The sequence below is a fragment of the Mycteria americana genome, chromosome 3 (assembly GCF_035582795.1).
Source record: "Mycteria americana isolate JAX WOST 10 ecotype Jacksonville Zoo and Gardens chromosome 3, USCA_MyAme_1.0, whole genome shotgun sequence".
NCBI classification, from domain to species: domain Eukaryota; kingdom Metazoa; phylum Chordata; class Aves; order Ciconiiformes; family Ciconiidae; genus Mycteria; species Mycteria americana.
The window spans coordinates 102,795,579-102,814,172 of NC_134367.1; the positions used below are offsets into that span (position 1 = coordinate 102,795,579).

The window sequence follows — 18,594 nt, forward strand, 5'->3', positions numbered from 1 at the left end:
TGGTTTTGTGTTATAAAATGGGCGTGTTGCTTCTGACAAGAAGGCTGTAACACTAGGAAGGTGACTTGGCTTGATAGTCAACTGTCTGGCTAAAACTAGTCATGAGAGAGCAGTATGTGGCCAGCTAAACCTGCTTGAATGTTCATATACTTCAGGGGAAAAAACAGTTTTGAAGAATAAGCCTTTATTGGTTTGGCAGAATGATTTTATCAGAGCACTAGAGAAGAGGCAGGATAATGGGACGAGATGAAGTAATCTAACTGCTCTGGAATAGCCCAGCTGCTACAATTTTGCATCTGATTATGTATTTCAAACTAGGAGATTTTACAGTTTCCTTTGAGGCAGTAACAATAACAGTTTATGCAAAGAGCCAGCACTTACCTTGTCTTTCTCTTACTCTGCAGGTGCCTGGCACACTGAACCTATTGATCTGTGTAGGATTTGCGCTGTGGTCCACTTATTGAAGATGTGAAGCAACGTCGAGTCCGCGATTGGAATTACTGACAGACTGGAGGAAATCTTAGTCCTTGTGATGCACATGGACATGCTGAATTATAAGTAATTCTAGCTTCTTTTCCCCTCCCCTCCTTTCCCCTCACTCAGCTATCTCAGGGTTCATAGAGATTTCAATGGTTCGTGTGCCTGTAAGTTTGGAACAGAAGTGACCAAAAATGGGGGACCAGCAATTGTATAAAACTAACCATACTGCCAACAGCAATGAGAACTTGTACTACCAACAACACCAAATGAACTCCCTTCCATCTCTAAATCATAGCTATGGGACAGCTGTTATGGATGCTCCCCAGGCGTCCCCTCTCTCCCCCCAGTTTCCCCAAGATTCAAGAGACAGTATAGCTTTGCCTGTAGGTTCAAAAAGTCTTGGGTCAATGGATACATCTAGACAAACCAGTTGGACACATTCTGGCTCAGGAAACCATGTCCCAGTGAGGAACAACTTGAATAATCAAAGCGCAATGTGGAGCCCCCTTGGGCAGGGGGAGTCCCATGATGGATACCAATATTCTTACTCTCAACCCAGTGAAAATCGATCGCAAAAAATTACCAGTGGGGTCCTGCATAAATTGGACTCCTTTACACAAGTATTTGCTAACCAAAATCTGAGAATTCAAGTCAACAACATGGCCCAGGTTTTGCACGCCGAGTCTTCAATGGTGGATAATTCTGGTGACAGTGCGCTCAGGCAGCTGCTGTCCCAGAAGCCAACAGTTGAGCAACAGCCTGTAACTTCCAGTGTACAAAGATATCAACCAGTGCCACAGCAAACACACCAGAATTTTGCAAGCACACAGCAAAAGCAACAAATGCAAGTCATGCAGCACCAACAGTTGTACTACGATTACCAGCAGCATTTATCGCAAATGCAGATGCATTGTGCGTTTCAGCAAGGACAGACGCATGTTCAACAAATGCAGTCCCAGCAGCTCTTACCGCAACAGATGCAGCACTTGCAGCAGACTCAATACTACGCTCAGCCACAGCAGGGACATCAGCGGCTCTCGATACAGGAGATCCAGCAGCAGCAGCAACAGCCAACTCGGCAGCAGCAGCAGCGGCAATGTCCAATGCAAATAGCTCAGTATTACCAAACGCAACCTGTCATGCAGCAGTTACAGCAACAGCAGCAACAGATGCAATTGCCGCTTCCTCCATATCACAGGGAACCCGATCCAAAGACTATGCATGAACCACACCAGTACCCTCAGGATCCAAGTCATCCTGTGCAGCTTATCCAGTTGGGAGCAGTGCCTCAGTATTGCTACCAAGATCCACATGAACAGTACAGGCACTTGTACCCGCAGAGTTTACTGCAGCAGCAAGATCAGCAGAAGCAATACCCGAGTGAGAGCAGAGCGTCGTCTCTGAACTCCCACGTTGGCCTCACTCCACCAGAGACTACAGAGGATCCCGCACGGCAGGAGATTAATTCTGTAGGTAATGCTGTCCCTCATCGAACTCTTTTGCCACCCTCGGGAGTTCATCTGAACAACAAAAGCTCTCAGCAAGACTCTCCCAGCGCCACGTGGCCTCAGGTAGGTAATATTTTAGATAGTGCTCAGCCAAACTTGTTTTGCAGAAGAGTAGCAAGGTGTGGAAATGAAACGATTGCAGGAGAGCTGGAAGGTTAGGATGTGAGCAGTGGGCATTGCTGGGATGTTTTGGGGAACTGCGTTAACAGGCTTCTCCTGTCTACATCACTGGGTTGGCTTCAGGCCAGGCTGGCGGCAGCACAGAGCTACTGCTGGTGCGGGGCTGCTGCTTCCCTCGTGAGAGGCGTTGGGAAGTTCTGCCTCGGTTTCTGGGGAGGAGGGACCCAGTTACAACAAAGTGCTTTTGCTAATTTTTCAACACCTGAGGGCTCGATTGTTCAGAAAGAGTTAGCCAACTCTCTGTTTCCAAAAGGAATACTTCTGGGTCAGAGCAAAGGCTTCAAACAGCAGGTGAGTGTAAGAAAACTTGCACTAGCTATGCTCACAGAGGCACTGATTTGGTAGAGACATATAAAGCTCTCAACTCAGAGGCTTCTAATATTAGTAAAATGATATGCAAAATGCAAACATAATGCTGTGAGGATCTTCATTTATGCATTAATATTTCCTGAAAAATTATTTTCTCTTTTTTCCCCTCTTTTCCCCTATCTTCCTTTGATAGCAGGTGCAACTGTCAGACGGTAGACTGCAGCCGCTGTCCCCAGAACAAAGGTATTTTTAAAAGATTGGTTTTGTCTTTTTAATTTAAATATGAGAAATACAAAGGAGTGCTGCAGTTTAGAGGGAGGGGAATGCACTCTGGGTAGGTAATGGCTGTTGCTCTTCTAGAAACATCTTCAGTTTTGTGCTTTATGAATTTAAGTTTGTGTGATTTCCACCCTCCCTCCCCAGCAATAAAATCAAATAAATGCTTTGTTTTTCAAAAAAAAAGAAAGAAAGAAACAAAAAAAGGAACCAAAGAAAAAGCAAAAGCAGGGGAGCAGTTTGCTCTCAGTGTTGCATTTGTAAGGGAAGCCACGATGTGTGGTTTGGATTTGTATCTTTGGCAGCAGGGATCTTCTGTTTTTCTTAAGGTCTCACTTCTGAAGGGCTGAGGTGTCCTCCAGCACGGTTGTCTACCATAAGTAGGGGCATTGTGTCCAAGTACTTGTTAACTGCTGTCATAAGTGGGGAAATGTAGGTTTGTCATGATAGATCTTGTGGGTTCTCAGACTTTTCCATACTGAGGGCCACGTTTTGATGAGCGTGTCCTACTCAAAACTTTCCTTCTCCCCATCTTGGGAGCAGCTGATCTAGGTTATTGCCCATGTATTCCACAGCATTCACCCTGTGCTTATTTGTGGCTTCATAACCATCTAGCTGTAAAATTTTATTGACTTCCTTGACTAAAAAGCTTCCTCTGCAATAAAGGGAACATGCCAAACTAATGTCTCTTCTTCTGTTCCATGCTAAAAAAAAATGAAAATAAAAATAGTGGCCAGAACAGAGAAACACTTCCTGAGAGAGCTGATGCGAAGACCAAGCTAATGTGTTCAATATGCTTGAAGGAGTTTAAGAGTTTGCCTGCTCTAAATGGTCACATGAGGTCACACGGAGGAGTAAGAGCATCTCCTAACTTCAAACAGGTAGCAGTTTGTTTTACTTCAGTATTTGGCTCTCTCCTTTCCATGTGGATGTTTGCTTGCTTTGCCATGCTTTGCTTTGCTGTCAAAACTTGTTCTTCTCAGCGCTGTTTTGTTATGTCACCCTGTGTAAGTAGAAATGCACGTAATTCTGCTAGTTTGTAGGCCAGAAGTCTTGCTTTAAAGTTAGAGGCAGTGGCAGAGGGCAGAACAGCGTTTGTCCCTCTCTGTTTCTCTGCACGTTACAAAAACACCCTACAAAGTCACGTCAGGAGCGTCTAAATTTTTTTCCCCTCATGTTTGTTTATTGTATTAGAAATATCAGGAACATCAAGTCTTCCTTATTTTCATTTGGACTACTTGGATGACTAAGGGATGTTTATTGGAAGCCTTCCCAGGCTTTAATCAAAGGAGCAGGATTGTTGAATCTTTGACAGCTTTCTTCCCAAGTGTTTTAGTTCTATAGGTATCAACAAATACCAAACCAAAAATGTGGGTTTGAATTGTGCTGCATAAAAATAATTTGCCCCGTCAGTCAATCTTTCTCTGTCCTGATATTTTAGAAATTCTGTCCTAACGGGGAATACCACAGGAAGGCAAAGAGCTTCCAGAGTTACACCATCTGTGTCTTTGTTTTTAGGTGGGTGATGGAGAATTCTGTCTTTATAGTGATAAAAAGAGCACGTGTTTATCTCCCCTCCTTCAAGTTATCTTGTAAAGATGCTTAATGTGGTTATTTATCACCGAGGCTGAATCCTATGTAGGAGTCATAAGTAATATGCCAACTTTGTTCAAGGCAAATAATGAGTCCAAGAAGCAACGCTGTTGTGTGTTTTGTAACATTGGCCACTTCTTTTCAGCCACGGTGCATACGTTGCGTAGTGTATCGATCCAGAAATAGCCCTCCCTTGCTCGGGCTGAAAGCCTTTAATTGTCTGTACAGGATGAAGGAGAGAAACCACCACAGCAGCCGCTGCCTAAAGAGGTGGATAGCCTTGCACCCATCGTCATGCCAGTGTCTGTCCCTGTAAAGCTTCTGTCACCCGAGCCCAGCACGCAGCCCTCTGCCAGCACTGCCACAGTCAAAGACAAGCCTGCCAACTCTGTGTCAGATGATGAGATGCCTGTTCTCATGAAGATGACTTACTCTCCACCGTGCAGTCCAAAAGTGGCCAACCCCTGCTCATCCTCTGTGAGTGCTGCGTTTCTTGCCACTAACTGTGCTGTGCTTGTTAGCACTGTGTTGTTAAATCCCTTTGCTTATAGTGCTGCTACTTTCTAAAATGTCCATATTTTAGAGTATTTTCTGGAATCTTAATGATGCCTAATAAACAAAAAAGGCCTGTAGCATCATAGCATTTCTTCCTCAGTAATTTGAAAATACTAATTTTCCCTTTGCTAGGTAATCAAGACCTCAGTTGAAAATAAATCATTTGAAATTGGAATGTGATATCCTTTTATCCCACTAGAACAAAGGGATTTAGTATCTTTTTACTGTTTTTGTTTTTTCCTTTTCAGGCTGCTTTGTTTTTATGTTATTGCTTAAATTCAGCAGTTTTATTTCTTCCTGTTTTTTAAAGTCAGATATATGTGCTTCTTATTTCAGCCGAAGATAGGAGGGCACTGTGCAGTGCTTACAGTGTGTGCTCTAAGCCAATATGAAGCTTGCCGACTCAAGAGTTTTGCAATGAAGTAATTTTTCCCTTTCGCTCTGCATGCATCAGATCTAAGGGTTAATCATTGGGAAATCTGATATAGGAAAAATAGCTATGCTTAGTGCTTTCATTTTGCTCATAAAACTGAAATTGTCAGGCAGCACGAGGAATTGATGAGTACTTGAATGAGATGTGAGAATGCTCTTTATTGTTTTCCTGAAAGAGTCCTGGAGCAAGCAGTATTTATTTCGCATTCCGGTGTAGGAATAGATGCTGCTCGTTCCTTCAAATCCATGCTTGCAGACTACACCATGATAAGAGATTACTGGGGAGTATAAGTACTGTATGGTATTATCTGTATAATGCAGAGAAATACTCTTGTGATTTTTTTTCCCCCCTTCTCCTCATGAGGCTGATGGCCAAACAAGGGGACAGCATATACCATTGTGGGTGACGCCTTATAATGTTTGTGTATTTATCACTCCCCTCCTGACCCTTCACTCAGACATACACGCTAATTTTAAATATACATAAAATGTTTTACTCTATTGCTTTCAGACAGAGGTTTTACACATAAACTTCCATTTTACTGTGGAAGCCAGCATCTCACAATACTTAGCTTGTAACTCAGCAGTACAATTTTTCTTTTCTATTTCTGGTTTCTGAAGAGAAAAGGGACAGTCTTTTCTGAATCCTTGAGCTCTGAGTGGGAGATCTTCTCTAGAGACATCAGAGTAGGTGGCTTGGGCTTGTGTATTTCTGCAACGTATGTAAAGTGACTGTGATTAAATCTGCCAGTGTTTGGCTAAATGCGCATTCATTGACTCAAAATTATGCTTGCAGTCTTTGTTATTGCTCAAGCAAACTAAACTCGTGCAGTTTCCTCTCTGGATCCTATCTTTTATATAAGCAGTAGCATTGGAAATGTTCAAAGATGAAAAGATCTACAGTTTCCTCTTCTTCTGTAAAGAGATTGTGCCATTGGAGACTTTTTTTTTTTAATACCAAAGAACTGGTGCTGTGTTGCATTTATTTATACTGTGCTTTGAGCTGTCCAGAAAAGCTCCCACAAAGCTCATGGAATCAGTAAAATCAAACAGCAGAAGGAAACTAAATATTCAGCAAGGCTACAGGACGGTGAGCGGAAGCTAGAAGTCAAGTGAGGTCCATCAGGATCTATCAAGGTGTGGCAGCAGGGCCCACAAGGATGCATTCAGTCTTGGTTAATGGGAGTCAGTTCCTGGAGCTTCAGAAAAGCATTGGGGTGATTCTGCATTGAGAGCGCATGGACATCACGATCTCCTTTGAATATTCAATGTGAGCTTTTTTGAAAGTACTATTGGCATAACCACACTGAGACTAAGGTATACTGTAGGTGAAGCAGTGTAGGAGATGGAGGTCTATAGGACTTCTGAGATGTTGTCTTGGTTGGTTAGTTGACTTTACACTAGTGAGAAAGGGGTACCAGCTCTTTCACATGTAAAGAACAGAATAAAATGAGCCCTTAACCAAAGACTTGGATCTGGCTTTCTGTTTTTTTGGTGGTTTTGTTTGTTTGGTTTGGTTTTTTTAGGTTTTGGGTTTTTTCCTTGAGTTCAGGGTTTTTTGCCCTTTCTCCTTTTTGAACACTAAACATTCACCATCGTGATAGACTATGTCTGTGGTTACACATAACCCTCACCCTTTCACTGTTGTGAATGTCCATTATCAACAAAATTCTCCGTAAAGCTGCATTTTTTTCTTGCAAAAGGAAAACTCTTCCAAAACTTAATTTTTTTGGAGAGAAAAAACTTCAACAGCTGTTGGAGAGGATACAGCCATGATCTAACAGAGAGGACAGGACCTCTGCAATCAAAAACATTTCCACAAGCTGGAATGTATTAACATAAGGGATAAAGGGTGACAGTGCTAATGCTCCTTGAACATGATTTTTATTGGGTGAATGTGATTCTCAAGAACCACCCATGGTGTAAAGATGTATGTTGTCTAAACATACATTGCAGTAATTTACTTTATGTAGTAGTAGAATTTACCAGATGATGCAGACATTCTGGAGTAACCCTATCTGTCAAAAATTTTCTTCCTCTTTCCAAGTTTATCCTAAAGAAGATCTACAATCTGAACACCTGAAAGCAGTATATTTAATACTATGTTCATCTACCAGCTTCTGTGTGTTCTTAAAGCACAACCTGAGAACCTGTTTCTTCCCACTTCACTCACCCCCCCCCCCCCCACCCCTCCCGAAATCCAGATTCCAGGTTTGCACAAATTCTGTGCCTTCTGCTTCTATGGACTCTAGGGATTTATTGTTAAATGATTTTTAACATTCAAATTCTAGAATTCTAGGCATGTTACAGTGTGTGAATTTCCCAAATGGTGATCTACTACCCTTTTTCCTCCAAGGAAACAGGAGAGAGTTAAGTTCAAGATTTGTTGCAGCTGGACTGCACTCAAGCTGATGGGAATGCAGTGATAAGAGGCAAAGAATTTGAATTTATTACATTTTTCTTCCTTTCCTGCTGCTGAGTACTGCAGTAATTTCACTGAGCTCATGTGTCCTTCCTAGTCAAGCAAAATAAATGCATTGGAAAACATCTCATATAAAGTTTCTAATAAACTGTGACTGGGTAATGAAGTAACTCCCAACAGCCTGTGTGTGTTCAGTGCAAATAGAAGTGCCCAGGGTGTTCGGGTGGAGCTGAAGAAGGGTGTGTGAGACTCATGGCCTGGGAGAGCCGTTCCCTGCACCTTCAAAAGCTGACAGCAGCCTCTCCATGTCTGTGCCTGTGGCTCAGCCCTACCTTGACCCAGAGGGCTTGTTGTGGGAGGTGAGGGTAATTTGTCCTGGCTTTTCTGACTCTCCTGAGGTTTCTGTGTAGCACCAGATACTGTACTGACCAGGCTTATTATGGTGGTACCTGAATAACTGCCTGGTGGTAACAGCTTTTCTGTGGCTGTTGCCCTACACTGTAGAGGATTGTGTGCAAACCACATTTAAGCATGCCTAAATACTAAAGTTCTGTGTGTTTTCATTCAGGAAATTAGCAAAAAACCTCATCAAAGTGCTATAAAACTGGAAGAAAGCTTCAAACCATTGCAGGACAAGAAGAAGTATCGGCACAGACCCGAACCTCTCTTCATACCTCCTCCTTCCTTCAACTTCAGCATGTCCCACTCTGGTGCCACCCTGTACCAGAGTCAGCTTCGCTCTCCCCGTGTCCTCGGAGATCATCTGCTAGACCGGACGCATGAGCTCCCCCCCTACACTCCGCCACCGATGCTTAGTCCAGTTCGGCAAGGGTCTGGTCTCTTCAGCAGTGTTATCACATCTCATAGCACCTCGCATACTCAGCTGCCGCTTACTCCACTGACACCTACTCCACGGGTGCTCCTGTGTCGGTCTAGTAAGTGTTACATTTACAGAGTGGCAGTACGTACTAAGTACCACTGTCCTCTCTTCTGGTGTTACCACATTGATGATTTTTATGTGTGCTCACATGCATGGCTGGTTCTGCTACTTCACAGGGAAAGTCCATCTTTATCAGGGTTTTTGCCTTGGATTTTGTAGAGGTGATGTTGAAGCATAAAGTGAATAGAGGAGCCTAACCAGCGCATAAGGCTGTGATCTTTCAATGCAGTCTGCCTCAAGAAAGGACCACCATGCCTCTCATTACATCTAGGCCTTGAAGTGGAGGGAAAAGACCTGGTTTGAGACATGGGGTTCACTTTAAGTATTTGTTGTTCAGTGCTGCACAAGAAAAGGTGTCTAATCATATGTGATAAGGGCAGTAGAAACCTCTGCAAGTTAGGACATTTCTGTTACCTATAACATTTTAGACTGTTTCTGTCTAAATATTGATAAAGGGTAATTTTTGCTTAATAGACTGGAGTAAGGTTGATGTTAATAGGGAGGTGGCAATGCAGCCTGGGAGGTGGAGCATCAGCAGCAATACAGTTGTTACCAAAATACCCTTTTAAACTCAAACTCCAATCTCTGTTTCAGATAGTATTGATGGAAGTGTTGTTCCAGTGACGCCTGGGCCTGGAGAACAGACAGTTGAACCGTAAGAAAAACAATATTGTTTTTGTCGCTGCTTTTATAGATTGGCTCCAGCATAGAGCGTGTGGCCTGAAGTGTTTTGAACTGGGCAGGTAGTGTTCAACTGCCTGAAATCAAATTGGGCTGGATGTGTTTAAGGTTGCTCTGGATGGTGGCTGAGGACATTGGGAGCAAAGTGGCTGTGGGAGATGTAGATGTCATGGCTCAAAAATGCTAGGAGAGGCTTGGTGGGAGCCACTGAAGGTGAAAAAAGGGTTAGTGATGGCTGGGAAGAGGGCTGAAAGGAGAACATATGCTGATACTCTTGCTTTTATATACATTAACTGTGGAGCTTTGGAGAGGTGTTACCTGGTAGGTTCCCCAGGGCAGTCTGCAAATAGGATTGTCCCTCAGCAGTAATGTCTCTTTCTGCTCTCTGCTGAGGAGTGTCGTTGTCTATGGAACAGAAAGTTATTGTTTCTGGCATCTAGCCTCTTTGCTAGTCAGCAGGCATATAGGCTACCTTGGGTTGTCTGTAAGGTATGATGTCTCAGTATAGTTTAAATTGTGTACTGAAAGTTTAAATTGTGTATTGTTCTCCCAAGAGATCAGTTCTCTCTAATACTCAAAGTACTTATCCCACTGAGAGTAAAGCGTTGCGTAAAGCAGTCTGACACAATTTCCTGCCACTCCAGTGTAATAAAAGTTTTGTTGGAAACAAACTGAACATTAACGTGACTTCCGTTTTTTTTCTGCATGTTGTGTAGTTGAATATTTATTTATTTATTTGTCTTTATAGACGAATCAATATTGGGTCCAGGTTCCAGGCTGATATTCCTGAGCTGCAGGACAGATTGCTAATGGAGAAAGATGTGCACAAGGCTACTTTGGTTTGGAAGCCATGGCCAGAACTGGAAAACAAAGTCTTCCAACAAAGAGGTACAATGATTTGCCATTTTAGATGTTCATACATCACCCTCTGCCTGTTGAAGAAATTCACATTGATTACTCATGTGTATACTGTACAAAATATTGAAGAGAGTATTAATTACTGAGAATGCAAAGCAAGAGACCAGAACTGCATGTCACAGCTTCACAGTAACAACATTATATAGTGGCACTTAAAGTGAAGTCTGGATGAACTGTTCCCTGGTAGCCAAGGGGGAAGGATCATTGCTGGGAAGTGATTTTTTGGGTACTGCACTGCCTGGTAAGGGCAGAGATCACAGATGAGAGGCAGCTGATGGCTCCTGGGCCTGTCCTGTGACCATAACTGAGAGGAAATGTGATGGGCTCAGTGGCTTCTACCAGTCCTGAGCAGAGTTTGTTCCTGCTTCCAGCACAATTAATTTCTGTTTCTCTACCCTGGCTGGAGCCTTCTTGGCACAGCAACATCACTGGCCTGCGCAAGCTGCTGCCTCGCAGCCAAATCTCTGTCTCTGGCTCTGCAGTAGCCTGTCCCATCCTAAGGATGCACTCTGCAAATCCCATCACATCCCCTCCTCAGTGAGTTATCCTAGAGCCAGGAGATGAGGTGCTGGGGAGAGAGAATATGAAAGCTGTTGCCCTGAACTACATTGTCTTTGAGTGGCATTACAGAATCCTTGGCTCTGGATGTTTGACTGACAGGCTACTGTATTAGCAGTAAAATGTTGACTTGTTTCTGACAGTGGAAGACCTTTTAAATATGAGCTGTTCCAGTGTGTTACCTGGTGGAGGAACTAACTCAGAATACGCTTTGCACTCTCTCTTTGAGGCGAAAGGAGATATTATGGTAAGATAAGAAGCTGAAAGGGGAGATATGATCCTCTTCTGCAGATAAATTAGCATGCTTTATTAAATGGATTTAGATATGGTTATATAAAAAAGAGATTTCTGATTGATTAGCAGTGATGCTTTAAACATCCTGTAACATTTTTTGGGAATGACTTTTCCCTTTCATTCTTTAATAAATTTAAATTTCAAAGCAGTGCCTCTCTGAAGGCTTACTGTATATTTCATATAGATAAGATTACTTAGTTTATAGCCTTGGGGCTTTGAATGTCTCCCAGTGCTTGCTCCAGTCCTGATATTGCACAAGCTTTATATTTGGTCACAGAGAGCTTAGTCCTCTTCCAGCCCTTATAAAAACCCTTTTTTGTAGCAGCAATCGCATCTACTTATTTGTTCAGAACTGTGAGGTAATTGCACACAGTTCTCATATAAATAATGCATTTCAAATATTTGCATTAGTTTAGTGATGGGAATGTTATTAACTAGGGCAAAACATCCATTTTGCCCAGTGTTAGGGAAAGACAAGGCCCTGTACCAGTTCCTGGAAAGCCAATTTAAAACAAAATGCAACAGAACACAGGGCTGGAATGAATTTCACAGGATTGTCTAATACAGTGGTTTTTAGCTTGTGTCCCAGTTTCCTTAGGCTCTATTAGCTGTATCTGAGGGCTCTGAGATAGGTGACTGAACTTACTGTCAGGATGTGAAATTTGCTATACATGGGGGTCTGCATTGTCACAGGAAAAATTTTAGGGATCCACAAACCATCTGTCTCCCTGATCCAAAGGAGGATTAACTATACTTGCTGTCATTGCTGACAGATGTTGATCTAAACAGATATTCTAAAAGACTTCACACTATAAATATTAATGCTATCAAACCAACCATTAAATATTAGTATTAATTAACACTATCAAATCAAACACTATAAACATATTTGTATGTGGCAAGCAGAAGGGAGGGAAGAGCTCTAAGTTGCTAAGTAATAGCCGCGTTTGTGCTAATTAAGGCAGGACAGGTGTGCATTAGGTGCTCTTCTGTGAGGTATAGTGTTAATGGGCCTTGGAGTAATGTGATGGGATTTCTTATGACAGAAAAGAAAAAAAGAGAGAAAATTAATTCATATCCTCGTACCAAATAGTCTTCTAAATGCAGTTGTATGCAGCAGCTGACTGCGTTTGCTAATTCTGTTTTTCCTTGCTTTTGCATTTAGGTTGCTCTCGAGAAGCTGCTGTTGAGAAAGCCAGTGAGATTGAAGTGTCATCCTTTAGCAAATTACCACTACGCCGGTAGGTTTCCTTGCGATCTCTGTATCTGCTTGTTTATAGAGTCCAAGGCTGGCATCCCAGGCTGGAGCATGGGATCATGCTGCACTCTCTGCTGTCTGCTGCAGGGATGGCAGCCTCTATTAGAGAGGTGATGTGGACAGTGCAGAGTGGTACTTCTGGAGCCTTTTGTTACAAGTGTGGCAGTTTTTCACCTGACTGACAATGTACAGAAACTTTGCGTCCATGTTGCTGTGTAGGGTTCTACAGATTTAAAACTGCCTTGAGTAATTTTTTTCCTCTTTTAAACTAAACTTTAATTTGTTGATCTCCTCTTAAAATTGCTGCTATTCGTAGATTATAATTTACTAGCTGTAAGGTCTTCATTTTCTGGTATGTAAATGTCTGCCATTGTACCTTCCTTTTCTGAGGTGATGGTGCATGATAAATGAATATGATAATCATGAGCATCCTTCCACAGAGACAGTGCTGTAACTCTCGCTAGTGTCGTAGTACTGAATACAGAGCCTCACTTTGCATGGATCTAGCCCAAAAAACCCAGTTCTGGGATGGTGACTTTTTAACAAACACAGCAAGAGCCACGTTTTGGTGATGAAGCAGAAGTGCCCTGTGAAATACTCAAGGTGGCGTTAAGCCATCGGACTTAACTTATGTCACCTAAGCATAGGTGGCAAATGTCTCTCCTTTGCAGCCCTCCATGTTATTACTTAATGCTTTGTAGTGGCTAACAACTGCTTGGACACATCTCTTATGTAAAACCCCATTCTGTGTAAGAATTTATCTCAAGTTTAGGCTCAATAGGAAACAAGCCAAGAATCTTCTGCTGGTCAGTCAGTCAATCACAATGTCCAGGGTCATATACTCATTTCCAGTTATAGTCATTGTGCCACATAAGTATAGAAGCAAGCTACTTCCTGGCTGTAGCAGCTCACTGGAAATATTCCCAAGTAACAAGGACTCTTTTGTAAAGCAACTCCTTAACCCCTTGGCCTGAGAACAAGAACAGAAGCATATTTGATGGCAGCTGATAATGACAGTGAATAAATGTGAAGATCAGGTTTTCAGTCTTGGCTGGGGGAGATGCCTAGTGCCTTTGATAACAGCTCTGTTACAGTCCAAAGGGTGGACATGGGGTTGGATGGAGAAGGAGGAAGTCAGCCAGGAACTTTGACCAGGGTCTCTTGTCTGAAGAGATGACACCAAATCATGTGTGTGAGACAGTCCAGGGCATGAGAGCAGGAAGATGAGGAGATATCCCAGCAGCCTCATCCTCAATGAGTGATCTAATTAGGAGAGCAGATAAGAAATTTCTGCCTGTGTGGCAGAGGAGGAGGAACACTCTTTACTGAAGCAACTTCACAGTAGTTTCAGAAAGTGTTTTATCGTGATGCAGGGAGGAGCCAGGACACACTGTTTTGTTTAATCTTTCACATGAGATGATGCTAATCCTTGTTAACGAGCACTGAGACCTGTGGACATCAGCGTATCCCTATTTCTTAAGCAGGAAAGGAAGTTTGATTCTGCTTATCACAGCATGAAAGAAAATCTCACCAGTCTGGATTTAAATACCATAAAATAACAAGACAAAGCATTACTTACTAATGCTCTTGAATGCAACATGTGATTGCAACTTATATCAACAGTCATGCTCTAGCACCATGCAGCAGCTCTTGAATAATAGTTTATTTGTGGTTGATAATCAGCCACTCAAGGCATATGGGAATTTCTCACAATCTAGTGCACGAATAGCTTAATACAACTTCAAGTGGTATTTGTTTGGGTTAACTCTTTGGGCTTTCTGCTCCGTACTCAGAAATCATAGCTCTCAGGCACCACCACATTTAAAGGTGGAAGAGACCAAAACAGAGCATGGCAGTGATTCATGAGAATTAACTGATACCACAAACAATAAATGTCCAAACTCATCCTTAGCATTGCCCTCGAATGAGGGTACAAGCTAATAGCTCACCTTTGAAACCTGTTGGCTTGTGAGGGAAGCACGTTGTAAAACTTGAAGCTTTTTTTGTTGTGTGCCAAAAGAGCTGGGCATGCTGACCCAGGACTGCTTGGAAGAACACCCTAATCCCTCTGTCCTAATGCTTTGCCATCTGTCAGGATGGTGTTTTGGGGAAGAGAAAGGAAACGTATCTAATACAAGAGGAGTGCTGTTGCGAACACTTGAATTGTTTTCTTTTGAACAGTGGAATTTCTCAGGTCTGAAGTTCTCCTGCAGTGAGAATTGCAGGAGAGATGGTCTCTGAAATGATGTGCTTCAGGCAGTCTGAGAACTTTTCATACATACTGTGATAGGGTATGGATCAGACGCAGCATATGCTGTAGGTAATGGATTTGAGCCACCTCTTAGGGGGGTTCCTTTGGTGTAGGTGTAGCCCCCTTGAAACCCACAGATTGGGCCCAAATCCCCAAATTTGTGGAAGATATTTATTGTCAGTTAATCAGTGCAAAAACAATACGGCAGATAAAACAAAATGTAGAATAAATGTATAAACATAAAGATCAGCTTTAAAATTTGATCTGTATTCCAAAGTCCAAAATTCTTCCCTGCTGCATTGCAGATATCTCTCCATACACGCTCTCTGTATCTCCCTCAAGCTAACAAGAGCAAAAGCGGTTTCCCAGCAACCAGAGTTAAAAACAGCTTTTCTTCTGTTTCTTTTCCTACACAGGATTTGTTCTATTAATTAGGTTACTTCCAATTAACCCGCATAATCTTATAAGGGTTTCTGCTAATACCACAGCTATTGGGGAAACTCTGTAAGGCCTGAATCCTCCATAGGTGTACAATAAAATTAGCTTGTGGAAGTGATTCAATGTCCGTCCGTCCGTGTGTCGTGTCCCCCCCCCGGAAGGTGGGGTAGAGGCAGGAGAGCATGACTAGAGAGGTTTGCTGAAAACTAGTATCTCTCATTTGGTGCTGTCATGCTTTTTAAAGTTATACTTTGGCATAGTAGAGCAGGCTCCTGGACTGAATCAGTGCATTTACCCCTGCCCAAAAGGAGGGTAAATGCAAATGGCTGGCAAGTTGTGTCAGAAAGGAATAATGCTGGTTCAGGGTGGGAAGGATGGCAAGGCAGTGTGTCAGCAAAAAGATCTTTGGGTGATAACAGAATAAATAAAACTCATGGCTTGAAGCCAGTGCCTTCCTCTGACGCTTGAGAGAGCTTTAGTGTAAATCTCTGTGGAAATAACTAATGCATGCTTATATCCAGTATTGGAAAAGCCTGCAGAAAACAGGTTGCAGAAAAAGTTAATTTTGTAGTTTTCAGCATATGACAGAGCAGTGAGATACCTGCTCTAAGATTGTGAGCCTGGGAGTTGAAACTGAAAAGCAAAACATTTGAAGTGAATAAAAAAACTCTATTTTTTTAAATAGATATCAGTAACCTATAGAGTTCAATACCATGCATGGTGCCAAGCCCAAGTTAACTGAATTCAGTGCAGAGGCAAGCATTTCTATGGAGAATGGTAACATTGACAGGAATATTAGGGATTTCTTTTGATAAAAGTTTTAGATGTTTCAGAAACTCTGACAGACTGCAGTAGAATCTTCTCATAGTGTAAGTCATTTCAAAGGCATCCGCTTTATGGTTTCTTGCATATCCTTCCTTCAATGTATGTAATGCTGCCCACTGTTACAAACAGGACACTGCTCTGATGCAGTAGAGTAATCCTGTGTTCCTTCTGTTTGACTAATACTGAGGAAGCACAAATTCCTTTCAATTTAAATTATTTTCATGGGCAGTTAGGCTGGTGAAGCAAACACAGAATTACAATATTTGAAAGTTTTATATACAGCTTCCATTAAATGTGCACAAAGTACTTTGTGCACATTGCTACAATCTCTATCTACTTGTGACCTCTATCACAGAGGATTTAAGTGTCTTACCTCAAGCCATGCAAGTGAAGAGCTGCAAAAGGACCTTATAAGAGTTACTGTCTGGAGAACAAAATGATAAATGAACTTCTGTGTATCTGAATGTAAAGTGGCATACGGGGGAATAAGCAATACGAGGTTTACATATAAAATTATGAGCTCTGTGGTGATACTTCTCAATTAGAGTGAGACCTTGGGATTATAAGGCTAGTTCTATGAAAGCATCAGCTCTGTATTTTACAACAGCTAAAAAAACCCTAAGTCAAATGTTAACAAGATAGAGAACATGGTGATGCTACTGTGCAAGTCTGTGGATTGCTTATATGTTGACTATTATGTGCCTTTCTGGTCCCTTCATCTCTACAGGAATGTTTTAGTACTGAAAAAGGTTCAGAGAGGGACAGCAGTAGTGACCAAAGGTGTGGGACTGACAGAAAGGACATGCAATCCTGAACACCATGAAGGTGATGGTCAAGATTGAAGAACAAAGGGTCATCCAGTGAAGCTACTGGGAGCGGGAAACAAAGAAAAGAACGAGGTTCTTCATGCAGAGGGTCTACTGATCTGTGAAACTCCTCGGCAAAGGATGTTTTGGGTGCAAGAAGTTTAATTGGTTGAAAGGAAGAGTGGGTCAGCACATAGAAGGATAGTTACTAAATAAGCAAATTGCAACAGACTCAGGAAATCCCCTGTGCCGAAAGCGGTCAGAGGTTAGGAAAAATTAGGGAGAGGCATTGTATTTGCTTGCCCTGATCTTACTGTTTCCTAGGCAACTGCCTGTGACTGCTGCTGGAGACCAAATACGGGTTAGATGGACTCAAGGTCTGAGTCAGTACAGCCATACTTGTATTTGGGTAGCAGCAATCACTAGCATGTGCTTGAGGTTTCCCAGTTTTTGTTTCAGCTACTACATCAACATAAAGGTGGTGGGTTTTTATCATTTGTAATGAATTCACTCTTTTTTTTTTTTTTTTTTTTAAGGCTCTGACAAATGGACACCTCAAGAAAGGAGGCTGTTCAAAGAGGCATTGTCCACCTACAGCAAAGATTTCATATTTGTACAGAAAATGGTAAGGTTATTTCTGTTCTGCCAATTGTTTTTTTCCATTTGGTGCATTCTGTTCCCCTTTATTTTCCCTCCAGTGCCAGACAAGCTTATTGCAGGCATAGAGCCAGCAGTGGTTACAAGAATGCCGTTAGGAGTGGTATATTCCATTTGGTGTACCTATGCATGCAACTGCAGCACCAGTAAAAAACAGTTAAAAATCAATACAAAAAATCTTTTCCTCTTGTTATTATACGTAAAAGTTTCCATACCTGGAGTCCAAGTCGCGACATTCCATGTGTGGGACAAGTATGGTGCTCCGCTATCACCTTGGTGTTCTCTGGCAGTTTGTTAAAAGGTATCTGAGTTGCTGGCATTGAGCCTTGCACCAGAAAGGGTTGAAACCTGTTAATAAAGAGAGAACGTGTTTGGGCTTAATTTTCATGTTCTGCCACAAAGCAGAAAAGACAAGGTGTATACATCTCAGGGCAGAATACCTTACTTGTTAGCTCAAATGTTGAAAAACATTTGGGTTTATGGGAACCAAGTCTTAATTCCTAGATTTCTCAATTGTATTGTACACTTCAGCTACCAAAGTATATTCTCAGTCATTTTCTCACTGGAGTCTAGAGAATCCCAGAGAAATGTACTGAAGCTTGAAATAGTCAACACAAATTTGACTGGAACAATAACTAAAAAAAATTATTCTGCAAGAGTAGAATTCCTGTTGTAGTCAAACTGTCTTTTTTTCTCCATTTGAATGTTTGAGAAATAAAGCTTGCCTCTTGGAATGTATTAAAATTGTGTTGAATGAAAGCAAAAAATTGAGATTGGACTATTTCTGCAATTACTTAACTACAGGTTAAGTCTAAGACGGTTGCACAATGTGTGGAATACTACTATACCTGCAAGAAAATCTTGCGTTTGGGACGGAAACACAGAACACGTTTAGAGAAAAAAAGAGAGGAATGTCTGGTAAGTCTAAAAGAATATGAAAAAGTTTAACACTTGATAATTTTTACGTTCATTCTGTTTTGAGGAGGAGGTTGAACTAGATGGCATAGGTCTGTTCCAACCACAATTATTCCATAATTCTAAATTATGTTCTGTATGAGCATTCTGTGGCCTCAGCTACACCAAGATTTTGTGTTCCTGGACTGTAATGGGATAAAAGTGTTTTGACTAGTGCATTATCGAACTCTAGTCCAGCAGTTATGGCTTTTGCTACTGATGAAGCAGGTAAACCCCTGTAAATTATTCCTGTGCCTGT

At 41.9% G+C, this 18,594-nt stretch overlaps 1 protein-coding gene across 8 annotated transcripts in view; it reads left to right on the plus strand.

The window, feature by feature from the left end:
- The window catches only part of TRERF1 (transcriptional regulating factor 1), a 104,879-nt gene that overhangs the window by 80,989 nt on the left and 5,296 nt on the right, over nt 1-18,594 (plus strand). For 5 of the 8 annotated variants that reach the window (XM_075496332.1, XM_075496336.1, XM_075496335.1 and 2 more), the window contains 11 exons: nt 405-2,051; nt 2,671-2,720; nt 3,484-3,634; nt 4,575-4,823; nt 8,324-8,690; nt 9,290-9,350; nt 10,125-10,264; nt 10,996-11,099; nt 12,312-12,387; nt 17,261-17,349; nt 18,186-18,299. In XM_075496332.1, the coding sequence (XP_075352447.1) occupies nt 672-2,051; nt 2,671-2,720; nt 3,484-3,634; nt 4,575-4,823; nt 8,324-8,690; nt 9,290-9,350; nt 10,125-10,264; nt 10,996-11,099; nt 12,312-12,387; nt 17,261-17,349; nt 18,186-18,299 (2,781 nt within the window). In that variant the 5' untranslated portion in view covers nt 405-671. The remainder of the gene's footprint in view (nt 1-404; nt 2,052-2,670; nt 2,721-3,483; nt 3,635-4,574; nt 4,824-8,323; nt 8,691-9,289; nt 9,351-10,124; nt 10,265-10,995; nt 11,100-12,311; nt 12,388-17,260; nt 17,350-18,185; nt 18,300-18,594) is intronic. The other 3 variants (XM_075496337.1, XM_075496339.1, XM_075496338.1) reach the window with 3 other exon arrangements.